A 26609-nucleotide genomic window follows, 5' to 3' on the forward strand; every position below is an offset into this window, starting at 1 on the left:
ACAAAGTCTCGATCTGATACGAAATCAAAGATGGAGGACATGGGAGGAACAGATCGATGAGGCATGTGATTATTTAATAAATTGTTATTATACAAATGGCCAAAGACTGGAAACAGTTGACGTATTTGCTAACAGCAGCGGCTTCAAACAAATACACTCGCGAGAAGGTGCTAGCTGGTGTAGCAATATGTCTTTTTACCACGTACAGTGCTCGGAAGTTGTATCCGAGACTTTTGAAGAGTCTTCTAAAGCGAACAGGGACTGGGGATGCCGCGAGATCGCCACACAAAGATTCGCCGAATGTTGACAAACGATTTTATCAACAATTGAAATATTTGTTGAAAATTATCTTTCCAAGGCTTTGGTCGAAAGAGTTTGGAATTCTTTTCTTGCACACATTCACTCTTGTGATAAGAACGTTGCTGTCAATCTATGTGGCAAAACTTGATGGAAGCATAGTCCGCACTATTGTACGGAGGGATGTCAAAGCCTTCCTACTTCTGCTTGCCCAGTGGATTGGCATAGCAATTCCAGCAACCTTTGTTAACAGTTTGATTCGTTTCTTGGAAAGTAAATTAGCTCTGGCGTTTCGTACAAAGTTAGTTGAGCATGCCTACGGTGCTTACTTTGCTGACCAGACTTACTACAGAGTCAGCAATCTGGACAGTCGATTACCAAATGCAGATCAGTGTTTAACAGAAGACATCACATCGTTTACATCCTTGTTGGCACATCTGTACTCACATTTAACAAAACCAATGTTGGATGTAGCTTTGATGTCTTTTACTCTGTACAGTCTTGCATCAAGCAGAGGGGCTAGTTCTTCAGTTCCAGTTATAGTTGCTACAACTGCGGTATTTGTCACAGCGGAAATTTTGAGAGCTGTGTCTCCACGGTTTGGGAAAATGGTGGCAGAAGAAGCCAACAGGAAAGGATATCTTAGATATCTTCAGTCCCGAATCATAACAAATGCTGAGGAGATTGCCTTTTATGGTGGTCATAAGGTAGATGTATAGTTGTTTTCTATGCTTTTTTTGGATCCTAAAGATTCATCCACCCATATATTTTGGTATGTACAACCTATTTCTGATAAAACTTGACTTATTTTTATGTAGAAAATTCTACCACTTAGATGCTGTATTTTGACTCAAAGCACATGAATTTCAGATTTTGTTTGGGAAAACTAAAATTTTGCTAAAAATCTAACAAAACATGGCAAATGTGAAAATGCAAGAAATTTTGAAAGTATTTGTGTATTGGCTGTAGGCAAAAAAAACCAATGTCTGTTCACCAATGCAATAAAATCTCAGCTCAGGAAAATTAGAAAGATATTTATTAATAGCCCAATTTGCAATTAAAGAAATCTGAAAATCTGGAAAGTGTTAAAAAATAAAGCAACCAATCATCTGTTTAAGAGGTGAATGTGTACATTCACTCAGCTTGAAGTTCACGCTGTAAAATTTTGATCCCTTTTAAATCTAAGAGAAAGTGCTCATTCCAGTTCGTGGTTTTAAAATTACTTTACACTTCTGATTAACTGAAATTGTAGTGTACGCAAACAAAATGAAAAATTGGAATAATTATGCAAGACTTTTTATAGAATTTGTAAATAGGTTGAATTTTTGTTATTGATAGCATCCAAATTACGAAATGACTGTAATATGGTTTATCATTCATATTATTTAGATTGATACCCCTATGTACTGTCTTTATATTAATAATACACATAAATACCTGCTGCCAAAAAATAATAGTCAGCTAATTTGGTCCCGGGTAAAATTACTAAAAATCCAGTGTCCCAAGCAAGTTCAAAGAATGCATCTATGTTAGCTTAAAACATGAAAGTTTAAGATGAACAGGTGGTATGTTTCATTTAATCTTACATGTAAGGGTTTACCTGTAAAAAGTTAATTGCTTTAACCATTTACCACATAGATCATACGTATTTTCATGCATTTTTAGTCCCTTAAAAAGTTATATAGAAATTAAGACTTTTCTTACTCAATTCAAGTTTTTAAGGCTTCATCTGCAACCCTTAGATACTGATGAGCAGCAAACGGCATAAAACCTGAACAGACTGCGAGTTACTAACTTGCAGGCTGTTGTGGTTTTATGCTGTTTGCGCATAGCCATTTTCACTTTGCTTCTGAGAGGGAAAGGGTTAAAGATTCATCACCCAATTTGGCTGTAACAACGTAAGAGTTTGTTTTGCAGACAGTATTGGTCTTTTATAGTCTATTGAACAATAAATTTAGTAATTTATATCAAAATTGTAAAACTAGTTTAATATTTTCCTATCAAAATGCTGACAGAACAGATTGATAGGAAAGGTATGAATAAAACAGGGTAACCAGGGTGCTGTCTAGTGATTGCATTGGCCTGTTCCTCAGGACATATCTGATAGGTCAATTGTATTGTCTTTAGTGTGTTGTAAAGATATTCAATTTAAATTGAATGTCTCACTTTGTTAAGTTTGTTTAATTTTATTTCATTCATTATATACATTACTAATACTTTAACTTTGAAGTGCAGAATGTACAGAAAAAGATTATTAGTATTAGATGTACATGGAAAGCATGTTTTTCGATTTAAAGACCTATACAGAACAATGTATGGTAAAATCGTTAAAAACTGTTTAAAATATAATATAAAAAATGTGTTTACAAAAAGTATACTAAGCTCATGCAGAGACTAATAAATGACTTAATAAAGTATGAATATTGTAGTAACTTCTACTTCTTTATTGCATATTTAGTCCATATTTACACGGTGTGTCCGTAGTGGAACCCATGTGGTTCAATTTCCTTGTTTTGCCCAATACACTGCAACTCCAATATATCACGGTCCGTTATATCGCGTTGTCCAATATATCGCGAATCAGCTATGGCTCCCAAAAATCTGACGAGCATAATCCTTAAATAAAATGTTTTTATCTGAGAATTTGATGCATTAAAATCCGTTTCAAGCAAGTATTTTTCCCTTTTTTTCACCAACTTTAATCCAACAGTCATAATCCAGTTTTGACCAGATTGTTTGCTTACATTGTACATCACATTAACACCTGTGTACTGCGATAAACAAAAGACCCATTTGTCAAACATGACAGGTCATTTCGGGTGTTACAATTCTCTATTGAATTTGCTTTGAACTGCCGAAACGCACCAGTGCACACATGAAGGTGTACACAATTATAACAGTAAATGTCACAAGTCAATACTGACATATCTCAACAATCTTTGTGCGTTAGATACAGTATACAATATAGATCAGTTAGTCACAATGCTCTACTATTAAACCCCATGCTGTGCATGCTTTTCATGAGAAATGAATGACGTCATTTTGTACATGGGTCTAATTTGTGCATGCTTTCTTGAACAATAAAACTCGGCAATATTTTTCGGATGAAAAATTTAATTATACGCATTTGAAAATACTCACATGGAATAATGTTTTGTGTTATACCAATTTATGACATATGGATATAACACAAACTTGAATAAGGTTGGTAAATAGCGTGTTTTGAGATTGCATAATGATGCTAATGTATACATATACATGCATACATAAACTGACAATTTATATCGCGCGCCGGATATATCACGGTCGCGATCTTTGGACCCCTTCAACCGCGATATATTGGAGTTGCAGTGTACCTTGTTTCTCTTATTTATTTTTTTAATTCTCAAACATTAGTCAATGACTGCATGGTTTCCAAAATATTTAAATTTTGCTATATAGCCAATATGGATGTTGGAAAAAGGATCCGTATGATTTTGGGAGTACGTCTTGATGCATGTTGTGTTTTTGTTATTAAAGGTTGAGCTGAGCTTGTTGCAGAAAGGTTATCAACGCTTAAAGAGGCAGATGGAGCTGATATTTTGTCAGCGTCTCTGGTACATCATGTTGGAACAGTTCCTGATGAAGTATATCTGGAGTGCCAGTGGTCTCATCATGGTGGCTGTACCGATTATTACAACAGTTGCTGTGCGCTCTGATGGTTTGTACTTTGACATGACACGTGTGGGTTTAGACAATATTTGAAATAAATGCTAGCAACAGTTGACAATTATTGTCAACAGCTTATTATAATATGCCAAGCAACTTTGTGCGAACTGATCTTTACATATTATGATATATGCTGATTTAGTTCCTAAGAATGGTAATGTACATGTAGCACTATGCAAAATCCAACTGCTTCAACGATTAATCCTTGTACAGCAACTTTTAATCCACAGTGTTTAACGCTTATATCCAGAGAATCACAAATGCATTTTAAAATAGAAAAATTTATTAGGATTGTTTCACTCTATGACTAAAATGTTTCACTGTGTGACTCTTTAATGGATGAAAATCATTAAATGTCAGAGCCTTCTGGTCTTATCTAAAACACAACAAATGAAAATGAAATGATGTCAAACTTGCTTAAAATAATCAAAAATTGTTTTCTACAATAATCAAATAAAATGGATATATCATTAGTTAGGATACGAAGTGAAGTCTTGCAGTCATGGTGAAGAAATATCAGATATATTTAGATAGAATGCAATTGGTTTGCTGAAAGTATTAAGTCTATTCCCGTTTAAAGATAATAAATCATGTATGTTTGTATGTTTATTGATAGGCTCCAAAATAGATGATGATTTTGATGGAGGTGTAAGTGATAGAACACGTGCGTTCACGACGGCCAGAAACCTTCTCATCAACTCTGCCGATGCTATTGAAAGGATGATATCATCCTACAAAGAGGTAACAGGACAGAAGTAGTTTGTGTGTGTGATACATGTTTAGTTTAATTTTGTTTAAACCTATTAATTTAAGCTTGATTGCATAGAAAGCCTCAGGCTTATAGAAAGGTCTCGAGTCCATTTCCTTGGTCTATAACCAGTACTGGTGTTGTTGAGGAAGATCAAGAGAACCATGTGAACCATGTTAACATTTTTTTTTCTCAAAAAGGGTACATTTTCATGTGTAAAGAAGAGTAAAATTTTGACCATGCATACCAATCCAAAAACACACTATAGTGCAAGAAAAAAAAGAGTATCCAGATTTGTCAGTTGTTAGCCTTTTGATAGAATAAATTTAAACCGAAACTATTCTGGTAAGTTTTTGAAATATATGCTAGTCTGATTCTATAATGTCAGTACACAGTTTTGAAGATTATTCTTTTTCTCTATCCTATTTTTACAGCATAAGTTGTGAAATATGTGCAGTGCAGCTCATCTATTTTAGACTTTGTTTACAAAATAATAGATATTTGGTGAAATTTTATACCATAAAGAATGTTTATGTATCTTCGTTTTTGGCAAAACTGAGCATTGCATAGAGCATGTATGTATACATATAGGTAATTTTACAAACAGACAAAGGATATTTTACAAACAGACAAAAGCAGATTTTTCCTGTCAACTTGTCCATGAAAAAGTGCAATATCAATGTGAGAAAACAAGTATTTCCAAGGTAAACATCAACACATTTCTTACTCAAATATCTTCATCAAATTCAATTGAGTAAAAAAATTAATGAGTTGTAAGTTCTATATGATCTTTATGTACTGGTAACTTGCTCAGGTATAAGCTTTCCATACGGAAAGATTGTATAGCCACTTTTCTTAAATTTTGCCGATGGCGAAAATTTCGATAGTCTGCCAGAGCCCAGTGATAATGTGTGGGAAACAGACTTGAAAACAAAGATTTTGGACATAAAAAATATATGTACATAAGCAAAGTATTTTCACAGCCCAGTTTTAACATTTAAAAAAAATAAATATTATAAAAAGTTAAATAGGTTCCAGAGTGATAAAATTGTTTGGCGAGCATGATTCATCTTATGCTAGTCTGATCGTGACAGTGCCTTATTCTTGTGTAAAATTGCCAAAATGCCATTGAAAACTATCAAAATGCCACTTCAACAGTGTCTGTGTCTTTGTTCTTAAAAACACTTGGTAAAGCCAGAAATTTTATCTGGAAAATGCTTAAATAGAATTGTGTTCATTAGTAGAAAATGCAGGAGTGTTTATCTACAACTGTCTCGACGGTATCTTTGATGATGTGAGACTGAAATTTTGGAACTGATCGCAGCTTGTGACGTCTTTTTATAACTTATTTTCTGAAGACGCAAAAGGATGCAAATGCGTTTGAATAATAATGTTTACTGATGCATGATTCATATTATATGTATGCAAAAAGTTTATTAAAGTTAAAGAATAATGCATATATGTTATTTTTAGCTCATCTATTTTTTGAAAAAAAATTATGAGCTATTGTCATCACCTTGGCGTCGGCGTCGGCGTTGGCGTAGGCGTCCGGTTAAGTTTTGCGTTTAGGTCCACTTTTCTCAGAAAGTATCAATGCTATTGCATTCAAACTTGGTACACTTGTTTACTATCATGAGGGGACTGGGCAGGCAAAGTAAGATAACTCTGGCGTGCATTTTGACAGAATTATGTGCCCTTTTTATACTTAAAAAATTGAAAATTTTGGTTAAGTTTTGCGTTTAGTTCCACTTTTCTCAGTAAGTATCAATGCTATTGCATTCAAACTTGGTACACTTACTTACTATCATGAGGGGACTGGGCAGGCAAAGTTAGATAACTCTGGCATGCATTTTGACAGAATTATGTGCCCTTTTTATACTTAGAAAATTGACAATTTTGGTTAAGTTTTGTGTTTAGGTCCATTTTATTCCTTAAGCATCAAAGCTATTGCTTTCATACTTGCAACACTTACTAACTATCATAAGGGGACTGTGCAGGCAAAGTAATGTAACTCTGACTGTCATTTTGACAGAATTATGTGCCCTTTTTATACTTAGAAAATTGAAAATTTGATTAAGTTTTGTGTTTAGGTCCACTTTATTCCTACAGTATCAAAGCTATTGCTTTCATACTTGCAAGATTTATTAACTATCATAAGGGGACGGTGCAGGCAAAGTTATGTAACTCTGACTGGCATTTGGACGGAATTATGGGCCCTTTATACTTAGAAAATTGAAAATTTGGTTAAGATTTATGTTTTGGTCCACTTTACCCCTAAAGTATCATAGATATTGCTTTCATACTTGGAACACTCACAAACTATCATAAGGGTACAGTAAAAGGACAAGTTGCATAACTCTGGTTGTTATTGTTACGGAATTATGGCCCTTTTTTGACTTAGTAACTTTTAATATATGGTTAAATTTTGTGTTTCGATCCACTCGAAGTATCAAGGCTATTGCTTTCAAACTTCAAATACTTACATGCTATCATGAGGTTACTGTACCTGGCAACTTGAATTTTACTTTGACCTTTGAATGACCTTGACTCTCAAGGTCAAATTATTAAATTTTGCTAAAATTGCCATAACTTCTTTATTTATGATTAGATTTGATTGATACTTTGATGAAACTACTCTTACCTGACATACCACAATAGACTTCACCCAAACCATCCCCCGTGCCCTCCCCCCCCTCCCCTCTCCCCCCTCCCCCCCTCCCCCCACCTAATTTTTTTTTTTTTTTTTTTTTTTTTTAAGATCATCTCACAAATGTCCACCACACCCTCACACTATACCCCCACCCCCCCCCACCCCACCCCCCCCCCAATTTTTTTTTTTGATTTTTTTTTTTTTTTTTTTTTTAAGATCATCTCACAAATTATCACCACACCCTCACACTATACCCCCCCCCCATTTTTTTTTAAAAACGGTTATGTTTGAAATACCGTTCAACCATCGCACCCAAACCCCCCCCCCCCCCCCCCCCCCCCCCCGATTTTTTTTTTTTTTTTTTTTTTCGCTTTTTTGGAAGATAATGTAATAAATGTCCACAACCCCACACTATACACCCCTCTTCACTCCACTCCTCCCTCCTTTGTGATTGAAAATGAGAGTCCCTTCACCTTTAAAAAGAAAATAGATGAGCGGTCTGCACCCGCAAGGCGGTGCTCTTGTTTCAAATATATTGTCTTCAATTTTTTGTTCAGGTTTTGGGTAAAGTTTACTGCACGTATTTAAGAAATATTACAATAATTATTTATAATCTATTTGAAAATCGTTCTGAATTGATATATATGTACTTGTTAGCAAATGATAAAACATGTTATTATGCTCCCCCAAAATTTATTTTGGGGGGAGCATATAGTCGCCGCTTCGTCTGTCCGTGTGTGCGTCTGTCTGTCTGTCCGTCCGTGCAAAATTTTTGTCCGGGCTATTTCTCAGCAACTAATGACCCGAATTCAATGAAACTTTATGGGAAGCTTCACTACCAAGAGGAGATGTGCATATACTCAGCGGGTTCTGGTCGGATGATTTTTCACAGAGTTATGGCTCTTTGAAATTTTCTATAAAATTTTTTTTGTCCCCCCAACTACTGTGCCCTCAAGACATTTCCTTTTATCTGAATATATAGTGCAATATTGTGACAAAAAAAACCTTTGGGGAGCATCACCCGTCTCCGACGGTTTGTTGTTTTGATTTTGTTACCATCACATGATTTTGTAAGGGCGAGTACAGATTTTCTAAGGGAGAGTCTGTGTTTGCAATCACTAGTCCTACAAAGCAAGTAGCAATTTAAAGAATTTTTCACCCCTGATAGCAGAGGTGGTAATAATGTGATGATCGAGATGGCAACGTTCATCCAAAAACTAGTTTTTTTCGCTGTTTTATACCCATTTAAGAAAGTGATAAGCATTTATTTTGTATTGAAAATAACTTAATATCTCAACTTTACTCGCTACAAATTGCATAGCATGGAGCTATTATTTTGTGATCCAGCTTAGCTTAGAAATTTTGTTGCGAATAAACTAGGGATATAGAGGGAATATTAATACAAAATAAACGCTCATCACTGTCTTGCTGATATGGCTGGAAAGTGAGAAGCATTTAACAAATTAATAAATTTAATGAAGGGTATAAAAAGTAACAAAAATACCTGTCTCTGCATGGAAGTTGCCATCTTGACTTCCTTAAGATCATAATGTGATAACCCCTGCTGGATAGCTAGTTGGCATTAAGTTGACACTTGTGTAAAAAAAATCCTCCTATAAGATAACATTCAACATTTAATTTATGATTATTCCTAGTAATTGCTTATACAAACCATGTTGGGAATGCTTAATCATATAATAAACCTTTTATTTTCCAGATTACAGAGCTGGCAGGTTACACATCAAGGGTGTATGCAATGTTCTCGGTGTTTGATGATGTGAGGAAAGGGAAGTATGAACGCAACATAGTGACTAATGACAAGAAGGCCCAGGGCAAGAAGCAATTGGAGAAGCTGTCTGGACCACTAACAGCTGCAGGTTGGTTGTCATTGAAATTATCTCTTTGGTCTTGCATTCACGACTTCTCGTATGTTTACTTAAACCCCAGGTTTTTAGATGGTCGCTTTAGCGACCGTCTAAAGTGCTTAATGTAAAATTCAGGTCGGTACAGCCTAGGTATGATTAGCCCAATTCCCGCTTACTTATCCGCGCAAGAAAGAGTTGTATAATTTATGCAAGAGGTTTGAGTTCTCCAATTATGTTTATTCACAAATGGAAACATTATATTAATATTGTGTTAAATGCAATAGTTTCGAATGGTGTTTTATAGAAAAGAATAAAAAAACAATGATCGTATTGTACGTGTCGCGGAGGAGATTGTTTATGAATGATTAAAATAGTCCACTTTCTGCTGCGTCTGCGTGACGTAGTATTTTCGCTCATCTCATTCATAAATCTGAGGCTGGCGATAAACAAAGGGGAGTCTGGGTGAGAATAACGCACTAGTATAAGGTTACGCTTGTTTATATTCACAGGTCTCAATTAATAATACGTTGACCACGAGTTCAACAATTATTACAGGGATATGATAGACAACATAAAAAATGTTTCATTATCGCTGAAAATGTTAAAAAACATTTAAATATAACAAGAATATTCTCTAAAAATGTAGTCTTGCTGTTTTGAAATAAGGTTTGGAATTTTGGTTTCTAAATAACTTAATTCAAAACAAAAGTTCAATTATAGTGTTTTTTACTTGTTAGTCGCATATTTACCGCATTATAATGTGTGTTATAATAGGCAAACCATACATTAGTAAAATTCAATCTGCCTTCGCACATAGAAGGGATGGGTCAATTAGGTGCTGCGTTTCCTTTGCTTACTTTAGTTAGAGGTCAATTCTTTACGTAATAGCAATCAAAAGCCCCCGGCTTCAAAGGAATTGCGGAGCGTTCTTACATAATAAAAGTCTTAGTCGCATGGTATTTGGGTTTAGCGTCCTATTTGGTCACGTGGTTCTTTTTCGCGGGTGTTTTGGCATTCATGATATGAGGCTATTAAAATAGATGCGCCTGTCGATAAACAAAGGAAAGTTTATTTATATTCTCAATTTATAAAACGTTGAACATAAGTTCAACAATAACTTCAGCGATACGATAGACAAAAAACAAAAAATTGTTTCATAATCGCTAAACCCAAATATAACAAACAATTTATAATAATAATACGAATGACCTGTTTCATAACCTCGTTCATGCTACTACAGCGGGTATTTCTGGAAAACGTTCTTTGGTTCTCAACAGATAGCGCGATCTTTTGTATTTACGGGTGCTAGCAACGCAATAGTAGAAGGTTAGTAGAAGGTTTAGCTTGTTTATATTCACAGTTCTCAATACATAGAAAGTTGGATATGAGTTCATCAATTACTACAGGCATACTATAGGCAACCTTGAAAATGCTTTATAATCGCTAAAACCGAAAACAACTAAATATATTATATTAAATATATTTATAACAATAAATGTCTTTTAAAAATGTAGTCGGCGTATACGCTGACTTTGAAATAAAGTTAGCAATTTACTTTTCTAAATAATTAAATACAATTAAAAAAAAGTTAAACTATTGTGCTGTGTTTTTCACTTGTAAGCTGCATATTCACCGCATGAAATGTGTGTTAGCATTGTCAAACCACACATTAGTGTGAGTAAATAAAAAATATACTACGGGAGAGCACTTCATATGTGTCCTCATATGCCTTGTTATGAGAATCTTTCTTCACTATCGAAATATATCGTATGTTAATATTTGATTTAAACGCAGTTTTCTTTCGACACATTTAAATCACACGTCAATAGCGCCGTCATGCGAAAATGGGTCTTATGCGTTTCGGCAAGCGTTTGTTAAACCCAACATGCGCTTTTGCGCAGTCAGGCCATAGGCGATGCTGTTCGCTTTAAAATCACTCAATATGTTATGTTTCTGCTTACCTCAAGGAGGGATAGCTGAGTGGGCTATTTATATGATGGGCGCATATGGAATAAGACCCATTTTCGCATGACGAGGGTCATTACAAATCTCATTGCGAATTGAAAATGCCACATTTAAGAACAATGCTTTTTGATACTAAATTGAATTCAAAATAGCAAACTTGTTAATAATGGCAGCCTATCCACACATTAAGGAATGATTTCCAGACGTGCTGACCAAGTACGGCAAACATTGTGGTATGATAATTAAACGATTTTCTCTTATCATGACACTATACTATTTCGCTAATGATTGTTTTCTCATCTTGGAGGCCAAAGTGAAATTCTGCGAGATGGATTGTAACGCGTAATTGTAACAGGGCCACAGTTTGTGTTGTTTGAGCATACAGAGAGTAGTCCGGAATTCCTTACACTGAACAGTGCTACATCCTTTGAATTGAGCACATACGCAGTGATGCAGCAAAAATTCCGAGTTGTATCTCGAATCAGCTTATTAAATATTCGAAAATATTCATGCGTGTCTGTTGACGTTACGTAAAAGTCACTAAGATGAAAACTGAAACAGCTATGCCTTAAAGCGCATTAGTGCTCTATTCCTATGTTTATGTTAGCATTGTTGACACCGTGTGAACTGCTCGGGTGACAAGTAAAGCATAAACAGCAATGTTTATATACTTTTATTCCTCCATATACAAGATACAAAGATTATTGTATATTTTGAATTTGTATATGGTGTCGAAAATCAAAAGTTTTGTACACGGAACTTTCATTATGGATTTATATTCTTGGTGATATTAGAAAAAATATTCCTTTAGTATGATGGTGACTGCAAATTTTCTTTATATTAAGTTCTCATTACCATTTTCATCATACTTTCTATGCTTTCAGAACTTCCAAAAAGCATGTTGTTTTTATTTTGTCTTAGTTATTTCTATGAAATAATAAGGATGATAAAAAGTGCACACAAAACTCGACCCGTGCGCTATGACACACACTTTATAAAGTTGAATGGCGTGTGTTCATTTCAAACTTGCGATTGATTTTGAAAAATGAATTGCGTGTTAAATTATGCAATAGCAAACATTTTCAGTGCCTTCAGCGCTTTGATTAGCTTTTGTGACCGGTCTTTGTCCATCGTCCGTCCTTCCGTCATCCGTCTGTCCGTTAACATTTGTTCGTAAACACTCTAGAGGGCACATTTCTTTTCCGATCTTCATGAAACTTGGTCAGAAGCTTTGTCCCAATGATGTCTTGGTCGAGTTCGAAACTGGGTCATGCCAGGTCAAAAACTAGGTCACTAGGTCAAAGAAAAAACAAACTTTGTAAACACTGTAGAAGTCACATTTCATGCCCAATCTTCATGAAACTTTGTCAAAACTTTGTCAAAATGTTTGTCTTAATACACTGTAACTCCAATATAAAGCGCTCCGTTATAACGCTGAATCCAATATTACGCGGAGGGTGCTTGGATCCCATTTTTTCTCCAACCTTCCATTTGATTTCTGATTCAAATCCGTATTATGCAACTTCATGTATTTTCAGACAATTCAAAGATGGCGGCAATCACAGTCATGTTGATTGCTTTATTCAACCGTCCGTTGAACCGATTATAATCGCCTCGAGGTTAAACAACACCGACAGCTAATTGGTGTTAATCTGTTGTGTAATGTCAATAAAGGTGTGAAAAACTCGCGTGTCAGTGTTTATTACATGTATTCCTCATCAGAGCGGTTCAGTGCGATAATTTCCATAAGTTTAGTGCAAGCGGGATAGTTATACAAATCAAGTAATTCTAGTAATATGTCTTTTAATCTTTCAGTTCGTGTATAAGAAATTAAATAATGCAGACGATTTATTTACATGCGAACGCAGTGTACCGGCAATTGTTAACAGAGTTTCACTTTCATTTTCGCGCGGTATCAGAAAGTCCCCGGGAAACACGTTTTTTGCATGCGTATGACGCAATAAACATTTTTTTGTACATGAGTCGTATTGCATTCAATCTAAATTTAAAGTCGCTCGTCCAATGAAATCTCTGCACCATAATGCACTGTACTCTTAACACTTCTGAAAATGGCATATATGCGTACGGTTGTGTTTACGAATTTCTTAAACATATATCGTCATTAATGTTCAACATTATTATTTTTAAGTGATGTTGATATTTTATTGGATTATCGGATAAATGTGCACATAAGAAAAGCGGTATGTATACTGTTATCGATACGATTCGGTTTATATGCATGTATTTGCGTCAACACAGCATGGCAATATACATGACCTATATTATAGGCTATTCTATACCTGTTTTTTTTTATAGCGCCCTGCAGTTAATGAGCTCAAAACCTATAACGCGGATCCGTTATAACGCTGTTTCGCGGCTTGGACCCCATTGACCGCGCTATATTGGAGTTACAGTGTAATAAGTTGGTTGAGTTCAAAAGTGGTTCTGGTCCGTTGAAAAACATGGCCGCTAGTGGGCGGGGCAGTTTTCCTTATTTGGTTATAGAGATACCTTGTAAACACTCTAGAGGCCACTTTTTTTGTCCGATCTTCATGAAACTTGGTCAGAACATTTGTCCCAATGATATCTCGGACAAGTTCAAAACTGGGTCATGCTGGGTCAAAAACTAGGTCACTAGGTCAAAAAAAAGGAAAACTTTGTAAACACTGTAGAAGTCACATTTCATGCCCAATCTTCATGTAACTGTCAAAATGTTTGTCTTAATGATATGTTGGTTGAATTCAAAAATGGTTCTGGTCCATTGAAAAACATGGCCGCCAGTGGGCGGGGCAGTTTTCCTTATTTGGCTATAGAGAAACCTTGTAAACACACTAGAAGTCACAATTTTTGCCCAATCATCATGAAAGTTGGTCAAAACATTGGTTTTATTGATATCTCGGACGAGTTATAAAATGGTCCGGATCGGTGAAAATATGGCTGCCAGTGGGCGGGGCATTTTTCTCTATATGTATATAGTGAAAACGTGAACATTCTAGAAGTCACATTTTTGGCCCAATTTTCATGACATTTGGTCAGAACATTTGTTTCCTTGATACAAGAGTTGAGTTCAAAATGGTTCTGGTCAGTTGAATAACATGGCTGACGGGGGGGAGGGCAGTTTTATTATATTTATTTTATATAGTAGTAAAAAAAGCTTGTGACCACTCTAGAAGTAAAATTGTTGCCTAATCATCATGAAACTTGGTGAAAAGATTGGTTTTATATATATCTCAGATGAGTTCGCAAATGGTCCCAATCAGCCAAAAAAACGGGGGGGGGGGGGGGGGGGGGGATGACTAGAGAGAAACCTTAGTTGTGATCGAACACTATAGACGTCACATTTTTTGCCTAATCATTGTGAAATTTAGTCAATACCATGGTTTTATTGATTTCTGGGACAAGTTGGAAAATGGCTCAGATCGGTGAAACACACTTTTTAGCTCACCTGATTGCTCAGGTGAGGTTGTAGGATTGGTCTTTGTCCGCCGACCGTCTGTCCACATTTGGTTTGTAAACACTCTAGCATTCACACTTCTCAAGCGTTCTTTATGAAAGTTGCTGAAAGATCTCAGTCAAGTTTGATAATGAGCAAAATCATATAATTAATGCCATAATTATTGCCCTTATATTGTCCAAATTTTCATTATCCACGCTTTTTGAAAAGCATGGGGATATTGTGGTTATCTTCGCCGTCTGTCCATCTGTCCTGGCCACTATCTCCTCCTACACTATTAGCACTAGAACCTTGAAACTTACACACATGGTAGCTATGAGCATATGAGTGAGCCTGCACTATTTGGAATTTTGATCTGACCCCTGGGTCAAAAGTTATGGGGGTTGGGCAGGGGCCGGGTCAGAGTTTTTTACTCATTTTTAACCAGGTTTTCCGAAGGAAAAAACTGGTTATTAGATTGGCGAATGCGGGCGGGCTGGTGGGCGGGTGGAACAAGCTTGTCCAGGCCATAACTATGTCGTTCATTGTCAGATTTTAAAATCATTTGGCACATTTGTTCACCATCTTTGGACGGTGTGTCGCGTGAAATAATTACGTCGATATCTCCAAGGTCAAGGTCACACTTTGAGTTCAAAGGTCAAAAATGGCCATAAATGAGCTTGTCCTGGCCATAACTATGTCATTCATTGTGAGATTTTAAAATCATTTGGCACATTTGTTCACCATCATGGGACGGTGTGTCGCACGAAAGAATCACGTCAATATCTCCAATGTCAAGGTCGCCACGACTAAATATAGATTAAAAAAACAAAGGGGGTTAATTTTGTTTGTTTATTTCAAAAGTTCAGTTTGAGTTTTCTCCCTTTATCAGATTTTTTTTCACAATGAAAACCTGGTTTTGTGACAATTTTGTCCCTTGTTTTAGGTTATTTTACTATAATTTCTTCATTTCTACACCGATTGTCTTCAAATCGACACTGAACCTCTCTTATGTCAATACGGTCAATCTCAACTATGCCTGGCCCCATTACCAACCCTGGGGCCCCGCCCACATAGGCCACGCCCACTCAAAATTGCCTTTTACTATAGTTTCTTCATTTCTACACCGATTCACTTCAAATTGATACTGAACCTCTCTTATGACAATACAGTTAATCTCAACTATGCATGGCCCAATTACCAACCCTTAAGCGCCACGGCCACATAGGCCACGCCCACCCAAAATTGCCTTTTACTATAATTTCTTCATTTCTACACGGATTCACTTCAAATTGATACTGAACCTCTTATGACAATACAGTCAATTGTGGTTATCTCCGCCGTCTGTCTGTCCGTCTGTCCGTCCGTCCTGGCCACTATCTCCTCCTACACTATTAGGACTAGAACCTTGAAACTTACACACATGGTAGCTATGAGCATATGAGTGAGCCTGCACTATTTGGAATTTTGATCTGACCCCTGGGTCAAAAGTAATGGGGGTTGGGGTGGGGCCGGGTCAGAGATTTTTACTCATTTTTTAGCTCACCTGATTGCTCAGGTGAGCTTTTGTGACCGGTCTTTGTCCGTCGTCCGTCCGTCCATATTTGTTCGTAAACACTCTAGAAGCCACCTTTATTGTCTGATCTTCATGAAACTTGGTCAGAAGCTTCTTCCCAAGGAAATCTCGGTCAAGTTCGAAACTGGGTCGTGCCAGGTCAAAAACTAGGTCACTAGGTCAAAAAAAGGAGAAAACTTGTAAACACTGTAGAAGTCACATTTCACGCCCAATCTTCATGTAACTTTGTCAAAATGTTTGTCTTAATGATATGTTGGTTGAGTTCAAAAGTGGTTCCGGTCCGTTGAAAAACATTGCCGCCAGTGGACGGGGCAGTTTTCCTTATTTGGCTATAGAGATACCTTGTAAACACTCTAGAGGCCACATTTTTTGTCCGATCTTCATGAAACTTGGTCAGAAGATTTGTCCCAATGGTATCTCATTGGAGTTGGAAACTGGGTCATGCTGGGTCAAAATCTAGGTAACAAGGTCAAAAAAAAGAAAAACCTTGTAAACACTGTAGAAGTAACATTTCATGCCCAATCTTCATGTAACTTTGTCAAAATGTTTGTCTAAATGATATGTTGGTTGAGTTCAAAAGTGGTTCAGGTCCGTTGAAAAACATGGCCGCCAGTGGGCGGGGCAGTTTTCCTTATTTGGCTATAGAGAAACCTTGTAAACACACTAGAAGTCACAATTTTTGCCCAATCATCATGAAAGTTGGACAAAACATTGGCTTTATTGATATCTCGGACGAGTTCGAAAATGGTCCAGATCGGTGAAAAACATGGCCGCCAGTGGGGAGGGCAGTTTTTCCTTATTTGGCTATAGAGATACCTTGTAAACACTCTAGAGGCCACATTTTTTGTCCGATCTTCATGAAACTTGGTCAGAAGATTTGTCCCAATGGTATCTCATTGGAGTTGGAAACTGGGTCATGCTGGGTCAAAATCTAGGTCACTAGGTCAAAAAAAAGAAAAACCTTGTAAACACTGTAGAAGTAACATTTCATGCCCAATCTTCATGTAAATTTGTCAAAATGTTTGTCTTAATGATATGTTGGTTGAGTTCAAAAGTGGTTCAGGTCCGTTGAAAAACATGGCCGCCAGTGGGCGGGGCAGTTTTCCTTATTTGGCTATAGAGAAACCTTGTAAACACACTAGAAGTCACAATTTTTGCCCAATCATCATGAAAGTTGGACAAAACATTGGTTTTATTGATATCTCGGACGAGTTCGAAAATGGTCCAGATCGGTGAAAAACATGGCCGCCAGTGGGCGGGGCATTTTTCTCTATATGTATATAGTGAAAACATGTGAACACTCTAGAAGTCACATTTTTGGCCCAATTTTCATGAAATTTGGTCAGAACATTTGTTTCCTTGATACCAGAGTTGAGTTAAAAAATGGTTCTGGTCAGTTGAATAACATGGCTGCCGGGGGGGGCAGTTTTCTTATATTTATATAGTTAAAAGAGCTTAATTGTGAACACTCTAGAAGTCACATTTTTTGCCCAATCATCATGAAACTTGGTGAAATGATTGGTTTTATATATATCTCAGATGAGTTCGCAAATGGTCCTGATCAGTAAAAAAACATGGCCACCAGGGGGGGGGGGCAGTTTTCCTTATGTGACTAGAGAGAAACCTTGTGATTGAACACTATAGAAGTCTCATTTTTTGCCTAATCATCATGAAACTTAGTCAATACATTGGTTTTATTGATTTCTCGGACAAGTTGGAAAATGGCTCAGATCGGTGAAACACACTTTTTAGTTCACCTGATTGCTCAGGTGAGGTTTTAGAATTGGTCTTTGTCCGCCGTCCGTTGGTCCACATTTGGTTTGTAAACACTCTAGCATTCACACTTCTCAAGCATTCTTTATGAAAGTTGCTGAAAGATCTCAGTCAAGTTTAATAATGAGCAAAATCACATAATTAATGCCATAATTATTGCCCTTATATTGTCCAAATTTTCATTATATTATACAAAATCCTTGTAAACACTCTAGAGGTCACAATTTTGTTTCAGATTTTATGAATCTTGGTCAAAATATTTATTTTTGTAAGCAAAGTTTGATGTTTGGTAAGGGGGTCAACTCAAAATATAGGTAACCAGTTCAAATCTTACAAAAACAAAAACACTCCATACACCAGAGTTTTGGTTCAATAATGATGAAACTTGACCAGGATGATTGTCTGGACAAGTTTTACATTAGGTAAAGATTGAATGAACCGACTCCTCTCAGGTGAGCGAACTAGGGCCATCTTGGCCGTCTTGTTTAATAGAAGGAGGTGGGAGGAGCATATTTTCCAATGGTTGCTGTTTTTGTCCCCTACCGGTGAAACCGGAGGGGACCTTTGGTTTGCGCTCTGTCTGTCTGTCAGTCTTTCTGTCAGTCTGTCCGTCACACTTTTCTGGATCCTGCGATAACTTTAAAAGTTCTTCATATTTTTTCATGAAACTTGAAACATACATAGATGGCAATATGGAGATTATGCACGTCATTTCATTTTGTTCCTACGTCAAGAATTCTGGTTGCTATGGCAAAAAAAAAAAAAAAAAAAAAAATTACTGACAATGGTGGAGTTTCACTGGTAGGGGACAAAATTGCTTGGCAATCTCGTTTTCTCAATATTTTGTTTTCAGACGATTTCAACTGAAATTACCTTTTCATAAAATTCATAACAACATTTAAAATGGTATTTTTGTTTTCAACCCCGATTTCAATCACTAGACTCATATGCAGAATGCAGGACCAAACAAATTTGATTGTGAAGTAACCCATTACCCTAGATATGGAATGTAACAAATTGTGTTTATGTCAAGACTACCTATTTTTGCTACTGCTAGCTAAATCATCTGTGCAAAAAGTGGTAGTAACATTACACAAATTATTAAGACTCCCATGATCCATCAGGTTTTAGGCCATACAAATATTACAAACCATATTATTACTTGTTAAAACAAAAATCTGAGTAAAATGGTTTGGATTTACCACTTCAGATCTAGCTGGCTAAATGCGCACATTTAGTTCACTGAGAGGTCATTAAAATTGTATCAGTTTGGTCAAGCAAGCTCCAATTCTTATACTGTTATAGTTGACAATACATATATTTAACACGCATGCATATACATTTATATATAAATACATTACACTAACAAACAGTCAGTAGGATCAATCTAATTCATTTTTAGCTCGACTATTATATATGAAATATAGATAGTGGAGCTATCCTACTCACCCCGGCGTCGGCGTTACGGTTAGTGTTAGCGTGCAAATGTTAAAGTTTGCGTACCATCTCAAATATTTTCAGTGTCCCTTGACATATTGCTTTCATATTTTGCATACTTCTTTACCAACATGACCCCAACCTATAAACAAGAGCACACAACTGTATCAAGCATTTTGTAAGAATTATGGCCCTTTTTTCACTTAGAATATGCATATTATTGATAATTCTATGTTAAAGTTTGCGTACCACCTCAAATATTTTCAATGTCCCTTGACATATTGCTTTCATATTTTGCAAACTTCTTTACCAACATGACCCCAATCTATAAACAAGAGCAGACAACTGTATCAAGCATTTTGTAAGAATTATGGCCCTTTTTCCATTTACAATATGCATATTACTTAAGTTACATTGCCATAACTTCTGATCTAAACTAATCAGATTTTATTAATACTTTGACAAAACAACACTTACCTGAATACCACAATGGATTCCACCCAAACAATACCCCACGCCCCAATCCAGAATCCCTGCCCCCCCTCTCCCCCCCCCCAACAAAAAAAAATATATTTATTTTTTCCTTTTTTTATTTTTGAAATATCATCTAATAAATGACCACACCCCACATTATATCCCCCTCTCAACCACCCCTACCCCCCCAAAAAAAAAATAAATGTTTTTTTCCTTTTTTATTTATTTACTTTATTTTTGAAGGACCGTCCAAACTTCCCACCCAAGCTATTGCTATCAAACTTAAAATAAAATCTATTTAGTTTGTTTTATGTCTTTACAAATGTTCAATAGACCTGAACTATTACCTTGACCTTATTGAATAATTTGAACAATTACCCCATGATGGCTTACGTTATACTGTTAAGCACTCGAATAAATTGGTAATTTCCTAGAGTAAGAGTAAAAAGTCTGAGGTATGTTCGTGGCAATTAGAAATAAACTTATTACCCATGAGATTTTTGTGTGTTTTTTTCCATAAATTTCAGAGTTTGAAACATAAACAATTGCCATGGTTGTTGAGAAGGAAATACATTTTGTATGCTGCCATAGTTCTTGAGTGTGAATTTGGATAGCACCATAAGGTTTACCGTTTGTTTGCATTTTGACGGATTCCAAATTGTTGCATGCAATATATACAACAAATCCGTTGACTTACTTGTTGTTTCCCTCCAAAAGGAGAAGTGGTGATCACGGATGGGAGCATTTTCATTGAAGACATGCCTATTATTACACCCAACGGGGACATCATTGTTAAAAGTTTGTCTCTCCAGGTAACATGATTAGAAGTATATGTGTTATATTGTAAAACATGGCTTCTATGGAAGTATTAAGTGCTTTCAAAGTTATATACATGTGTTTGTGATAAATAAAATATATATAACAATGTGAATTATTTCAGTAATATGTTTTCAGAGCTTTGACATTCAATATAATGATTGTTACCTTCAGATTGGAATTGTTGATGCATGTATATGAAATAATTTGTGAAAATCATTGTGATTTGATCATAAATACAGAAGGTCCAAAACCAAATTTGGCTACTTAATACCATGTTTGAAATAAATGCATGGCAGGTGATACTACCAAGGTCGTAAATATAATTAAATCCTTGAATACTATTTCTCAAAATCAGAAAAATTACAGACAAATGTAAAATGTCAACTTCAGTATATAAATAACAAATTACTTTCTGACGGGCAAGTCAGCAACTCCATTGATTGTTTTGTACTATACATGTATTACTATCTATAATTTCCATGCATGTCCTATTTATAAAAACAGCATTGAACACTGTATTTATTCCCTGCATTTGCAGATTGGCCCAGGAACTCACCTGTTGATTACAGGACCCAATGGCTGTGGGAAGTCATCATTGTTCCGCATACTGAGTGGCCTGTGGCCGGTCTATGGTGGTAAACTTCACAGACCCGATCCTTCTACCATGTTCTACATTCCGCAGAGGTAGATCCAAATTTGCCAAATGACAATCTTTGTTTGTACTTTAAGCAGTTTATTTTGCTTACCGAAAGGAGGGAGGCATTTAGTAGACACTTGATCTGTCATTCTAACTTGAATGGTGCATCTCTACAGAATGGAAATGTGCATATTCGCGGGTGGTTCCCTTGATTGTTTTTTTCAGGAAGTTCTTGCTACCATTTCTGTATATCAGTATGACTTATCAGTATGACTTATGCGTCTACGGCTTATACCGTATTTTGCAGCTTCATTTGTTTGGTATTTTTACAGAATTTCAATTTCTAAAACATCGTTATAAAAAAATGTGACGTTTTTTTTCTCCTGAAAAGTTGGCATTTTGTAGCTACGAGGTTTGAGAACGACAGCGACCTTATGCAGAATCAAATGGTATCACTTGGCATTTTTACCCTGAGTTAAGGGTATCATCTGTTAAAAAAATAGTACCTCTGAGAACCCCAAAACCAAATTGTTCAGTTGGTTCACATATCTGCTTTGCCCTGACTTGACTGGCTGGCTTGATCACCACTAATCAAGAAATCTATGTCATCTGTTTAAGCCATGCTTACCATCAAGTCCTGCGTTGATATGCTGATGTATTGTATCTTGCAGACCATACATGTCCATAGGGACCCTGAGGGACCAGGTGATCTACCCTGACACTCTGGAGGATCTACAGAGGAAGGGGCTCACAGAGGCTCACCTCGAGGACATCCTCAGTATTGTCAACCTCAGATACGTTGTCGACAGGGAGGGAGGTGGGTGTCTTATATCTAATTGGGATTTTTAGCATTCTCAAAAATAATTCAGTGATATCTAATCACTAAGTTAATCAATTGGTTCCATTCCTTTGTAAACTGGTTCTAGTATTGCGACCTCAGGAGCCTCTTCCACATTAAGGGTGGTGAGTTTGCCTAATATGTCATGTATGTTATAAGTCTTTTTACTGTATTTAATTAAGAAATAATATTTTTCTATCATGGTTTGTTGTCGAATAACCCACAGTAAGGAGTATAGATGCGTAGGAATTAAATCACGAGTGCGAAGCATTCTGGCATTTCTACAAGCAAAAGAACAAATTTAATTGCTAATTCAGTGTTTTGATTAAGGGGTCTTAGTGCCTTTATTAAAATAAATAGGGGTCTATGTGTCTTCAACAAAAATATCGAAAATAGGGGTTCAAGTGTCAAGGGGTCGAAGAGTCATCTAAAATGGGTAGGGGTCGAAGTGTCAAGGGGTAGAAGTGTCTTGCTAACATTGAAAGTAGTTGTGAGGTCACTATCAACAAGAACAGAATTGTTTTACGAACAAAATTTGTTTTAGATTCTAAGAACGTTTTTTCACGTAAAACGGTCTTAAAAAAAATCACTAAAAACGATGTAAGCAATATTCTTGGAAGAACATGTTAAAAAAAAGTTTCTAAATGAAACATTGTTAGAATTACCAAATACTATATTAAATGTCTATTTCGTCTGGCCAAAATCTGGTAAGGCATCAGTACGGCTAACCATTCTTCAGTAGTGATTTCGAAATGTGGTATTACAAAAGCCTATTTGCATTGCAAATAGGCTAAAAATGAAACATTTGGGAATAATTGTTTGTCAGAATTTTAAATTCGTGGATCTATACAGCTCAGAAATCAATTAAAATTAATGTTACTCGAAGAATAAATAATTATTTTGCAGTAGATTTAACAGTTTTGTGTATTACCGCTTATGTTTAAGAATAAATATTTGTACTGCCTCCATATCATTTTATAATTTTTAACCAGGTTTTCGGAAGGAAAAAACTGGTTATTAGATTGGTGAATGTCGGCGGATGGGCGGAACAAGCTTGTCCGGGCCATAACTTTGTTGTTCATTGTGAGATTTTTAAATCAATTGGCACATTTGTTCACCATCATTGGACGGTGTGTCGCGCGAAAGAATTACGTTGATATCTCCGAGGTCAAGATCACGCTAAGAGTTCAAAGGTAAAAAATGGCCAAATATTAGCTTGTGTGGGCCATAACTATGTCATTCATTGTAAAATTTTGAAATCATTTGGCACATTTGTTCACCATTATTGGACGGTGTGTCGCGCAAAAGAATTACGTCAATATCTCCAAGGTTAAGGTCGCCAGGACTAAAAATAGATTGATTTTGAAACAAGGGGGGTAACTAAACAATCAGTAACAATGCACATTTTGAGTTGTCTCCCTTTATCAGACTTTTTTCAAATTGAAATCAAGGTCGCCACGAGTAAAAATAAATTGAATTTGAAACAAGGTGGGGTAACAATGCACATTTTGAATTGTCTCCCTTTATCAGACTTAAAAAAAATAAATTGAAAACCTGGTTTTGTGACAATTTTGTCCCTTGTTTTATTTTGAAAGTATACTAGTCATTACTTGTAAGGCAATATATAAGATAGCTGATTAAAATAGAAATGTTTTTTACTTTTCATTTCATTGAAGTGTTGTTGAAAATAGCAGTGCTGTTTCTTTTCATGGCAGGCTGGGATGCTGAAAGTGACTGGAAGGACGTTCTGTCAGGCGGTGAGAAACAACGAATGGGCATGGCAAGAATATTTTACCACAGGTTGGAAGACCATTCTATGTTTAACTAGAAATGGCACGGCAGAGGCCGACGCATATCCCCATGCCGCATGTTTGACCCAGGGGCGCCCCAGAGTTGGTAATGGGGCCATGCATAGTTGAGATTAACCGAATTGTCATAAGAGAAGTTCAGTATCAATTAGAAGTGAATCATTGTAGAAATGAAGAAATTATAGTAAAAGGCAATTTTGGGTGGGCGTGGCCTATGTGGGCGGGGCGCCCCAGGGTTGGTAATGGGGCCATGCATAGTTGAGATTAACCGTATTGTCATAAGAGAGGTTCAGTATCAATTTGAAGTGAATCGGTGTAGAAGTGAAGAAATTATAGTAAAAGGCAATTTTGGGTGGGCGTGGCCTATGTGGGCGGGGCGCCCCAGGGTTGGTAATGGGGCCATGCATAGCTGAGATTGACCGTATTGTCATAAGATAGGTTCAGTATCAATTTGAAGTGAATCGGTGTAGAAATGAAGAAATTATAGTAAAAGGCAATTTTGGGTGGGCGTGGCCTATTTGGGCGGGGCGCCCCAGGGTTGTTAATGGGGCCATGCATAGTTGAGATTGACCATATTGTCATAAGAGAGGTTCAGTATCAATTTGAAGACAATTGGTGTAGAAATGAAGAAATTATAGTAAAATAACCTAAAAAAATGAGTAAAAATCTCTGACTCAGCCCCACCCCAACCCCCATAACTTTTGACCCAGGGGTCAGATCAAAATTCCAAATAGTGCAGGGTGGCTTATATGCTCATAGCTACCATGTGTGTAAGTTTCAAGGTTTTAGTGCTAATAGTGTAGGAGGAGATAGTGGCCAGGACAGACGGACGGACGGACAGACGGACGGACGGTGGAGATAACCACAATATCCCCACGCTTTTCAAAAAGCGTGGGGATAATAAGCCATGCTAGAGGTGTTTTCATTATTTTATATTGTAGTTTTAAGGCTCCAGTATATAATTGCCAATAGAATAGATTGATATCTTGCTTTACGACTAATCTCTATTGCCAGCAGTTAAAAAAAAGATACTGTAATTCAATATTTATTCAAAATCACAGCTACATTAAATTTCTCAATAAAATTGACACTAATTGCTGTATGATTGTTTCAAAATCAAGATGCAAATAATTAAAATTTTGAAAAAAAGGCAAGAAAGTCAATTTGAGATTTGGCCACTCTGAGTCACATTTTATTGCTGTTTGTGTTATTTCATCAGTTTACTATTATTATGGGATAAAATACTTAGCTACAGTTGGACCCATTGTAGGCCCCAGTTTGCCCTGCTGGATGAGTGCACTAGTGCAGTGTCCATTGATGTGGAGAGCAAGATATACCAGACCATCAAGGACAGGGGGATCACACTGCTTACCATCACTCACAGGCCGTCCCTCTGGTAAGCTGCCAGTTATTGTCCATTAAACTTTAACATATAAATACACGTTTACTCAGGTGGTGTGGTAATTCTTACTGTTGTTGAGATTAGCAGTTGTATTGATATTGTACATCTAACAAAGTGAGTCAAATGTGTACATGTTTATCTTTTAGAGCTTAAACATGATTCATTATGAATTTTTTTAAATGCTTATCAGTGGAATAGTCAGAAAAATATCTTACAATGGAAATGGCAATACATGTCTTGTTTGATGTTTACACCATATGTAATGTTTTGCCACTTGTTAAAAGTGAATTTAGCTTTAAACGTTATGGGCCTTCATATGCTGACAGCTGTTATCAAAACTTTACATATATCTCCAGGAAGTTCCATTCACACCTTCTGCAGTTTGATGGCGAAGGCGGATGGAGGTTAGAGAAGTTTGACACATCAACACGTCTGTCACTCAACGAAGAAAAGCAGAAACTGGAAAACCAACTGGCAGGCATTCCCAAGATGCAACAGCGTCTACAGGAGCTGTGCACGGTGCTAGGCGAGGACTCGGTGCTTCTCAGCAAACATGGCACCTTCAACGACCTTGAGACTCTGCAGGAAGTGCTCGACCAGGAGGACGCAGCAGATGAAGATGTGTCTTGATCATCAATTGAGCCACGTTCATAGAAAACTATACTGAATACATGTACATAAAGTGTCGTCCTAGATTAACCTGTGCAGTCTGCACAGGCTAATCAGGGACAACACTTTCCTCTGTCATGTTTGTTTTTTTGTTTAAAGGAAATCTCGTTTTAGCAAAAATCCAGTTTAGGCGGAAAGTGTTGTCCCTGATTAGCCTGTGCAGACTGCACAGGCTTATCTAGGACAACACTTAACACACATGCATTTGACCTAGTGTTCCCAGAAAGTTACTCAATTAAGTATTGAACACTATGTTATATTGACAATTATTACGATTTTTATGTAAATGCTGTGGTTTGAAGTGGACAGTCTAGTCTTTTGGCCTGTGGCAGTAGGTTGGCTGTGCTCTGATGTTTTACTTAATGATAATGTTGAAAATATACATTGCCATGTTCTGGAGAGTGTAGTGTTTAATATGTAATCCTTAAAAAAATTGTTTTGTGTTTTTTAGCTCAACTATTATATATGAAATATATATAGTGGAGCTATCCTACTCACCCCGGCGTCGGC

The 26609-nt window shown here is 36.5% G+C and overlaps 2 protein-coding genes across 3 annotated transcripts in view; one reads left to right on the top strand and one right to left on the bottom strand.

Moving 5' to 3' along the window:
• The window catches only part of LOC127865107 (protein RD3-like), a 575560-nt gene that overhangs the window by 250525 nt on the left and 298426 nt on the right, over positions 1-26609 (bottom strand). The gene's annotated exons all lie outside the window — the stretch shown is intronic.
• On the top strand, positions 3-26494 carry LOC127865085 (ATP-binding cassette sub-family D member 1-like). 2 transcript variants are annotated; one of them, XR_008042474.1, is made up of 11 exons: positions 3-1004; positions 3817-3997; positions 4622-4746; positions 9121-9280; positions 20644-20738; positions 21284-21429; positions 22054-22199; positions 23936-24020; positions 25299-25424; positions 25787-26130; positions 26255-26494. XR_008042474.1 is itself a non-coding variant. In XM_052404979.1 (10 exons), exons 1-10 carry the CDS (start codon positions 96-98, stop codon positions 26058-26060), a joined length of 2247 nt encoding a protein of 748 aa, XP_052260939.1. In that variant the 5' UTR covers positions 3-95; the 3' UTR covers positions 26061-26494. The 2 variants fall into 2 exon arrangements, 1 of the variants encoding a protein (XP_052260939.1); XM_052404979.1 differs by having other exon boundaries at positions 25787-26494.

The sequence above is a fragment of the Dreissena polymorpha genome, chromosome 1 (assembly GCF_020536995.1).
Source record: "Dreissena polymorpha isolate Duluth1 chromosome 1, UMN_Dpol_1.0, whole genome shotgun sequence".
Classification (NCBI taxonomy): domain Eukaryota; kingdom Metazoa; phylum Mollusca; class Bivalvia; order Myida; family Dreissenidae; genus Dreissena; species Dreissena polymorpha.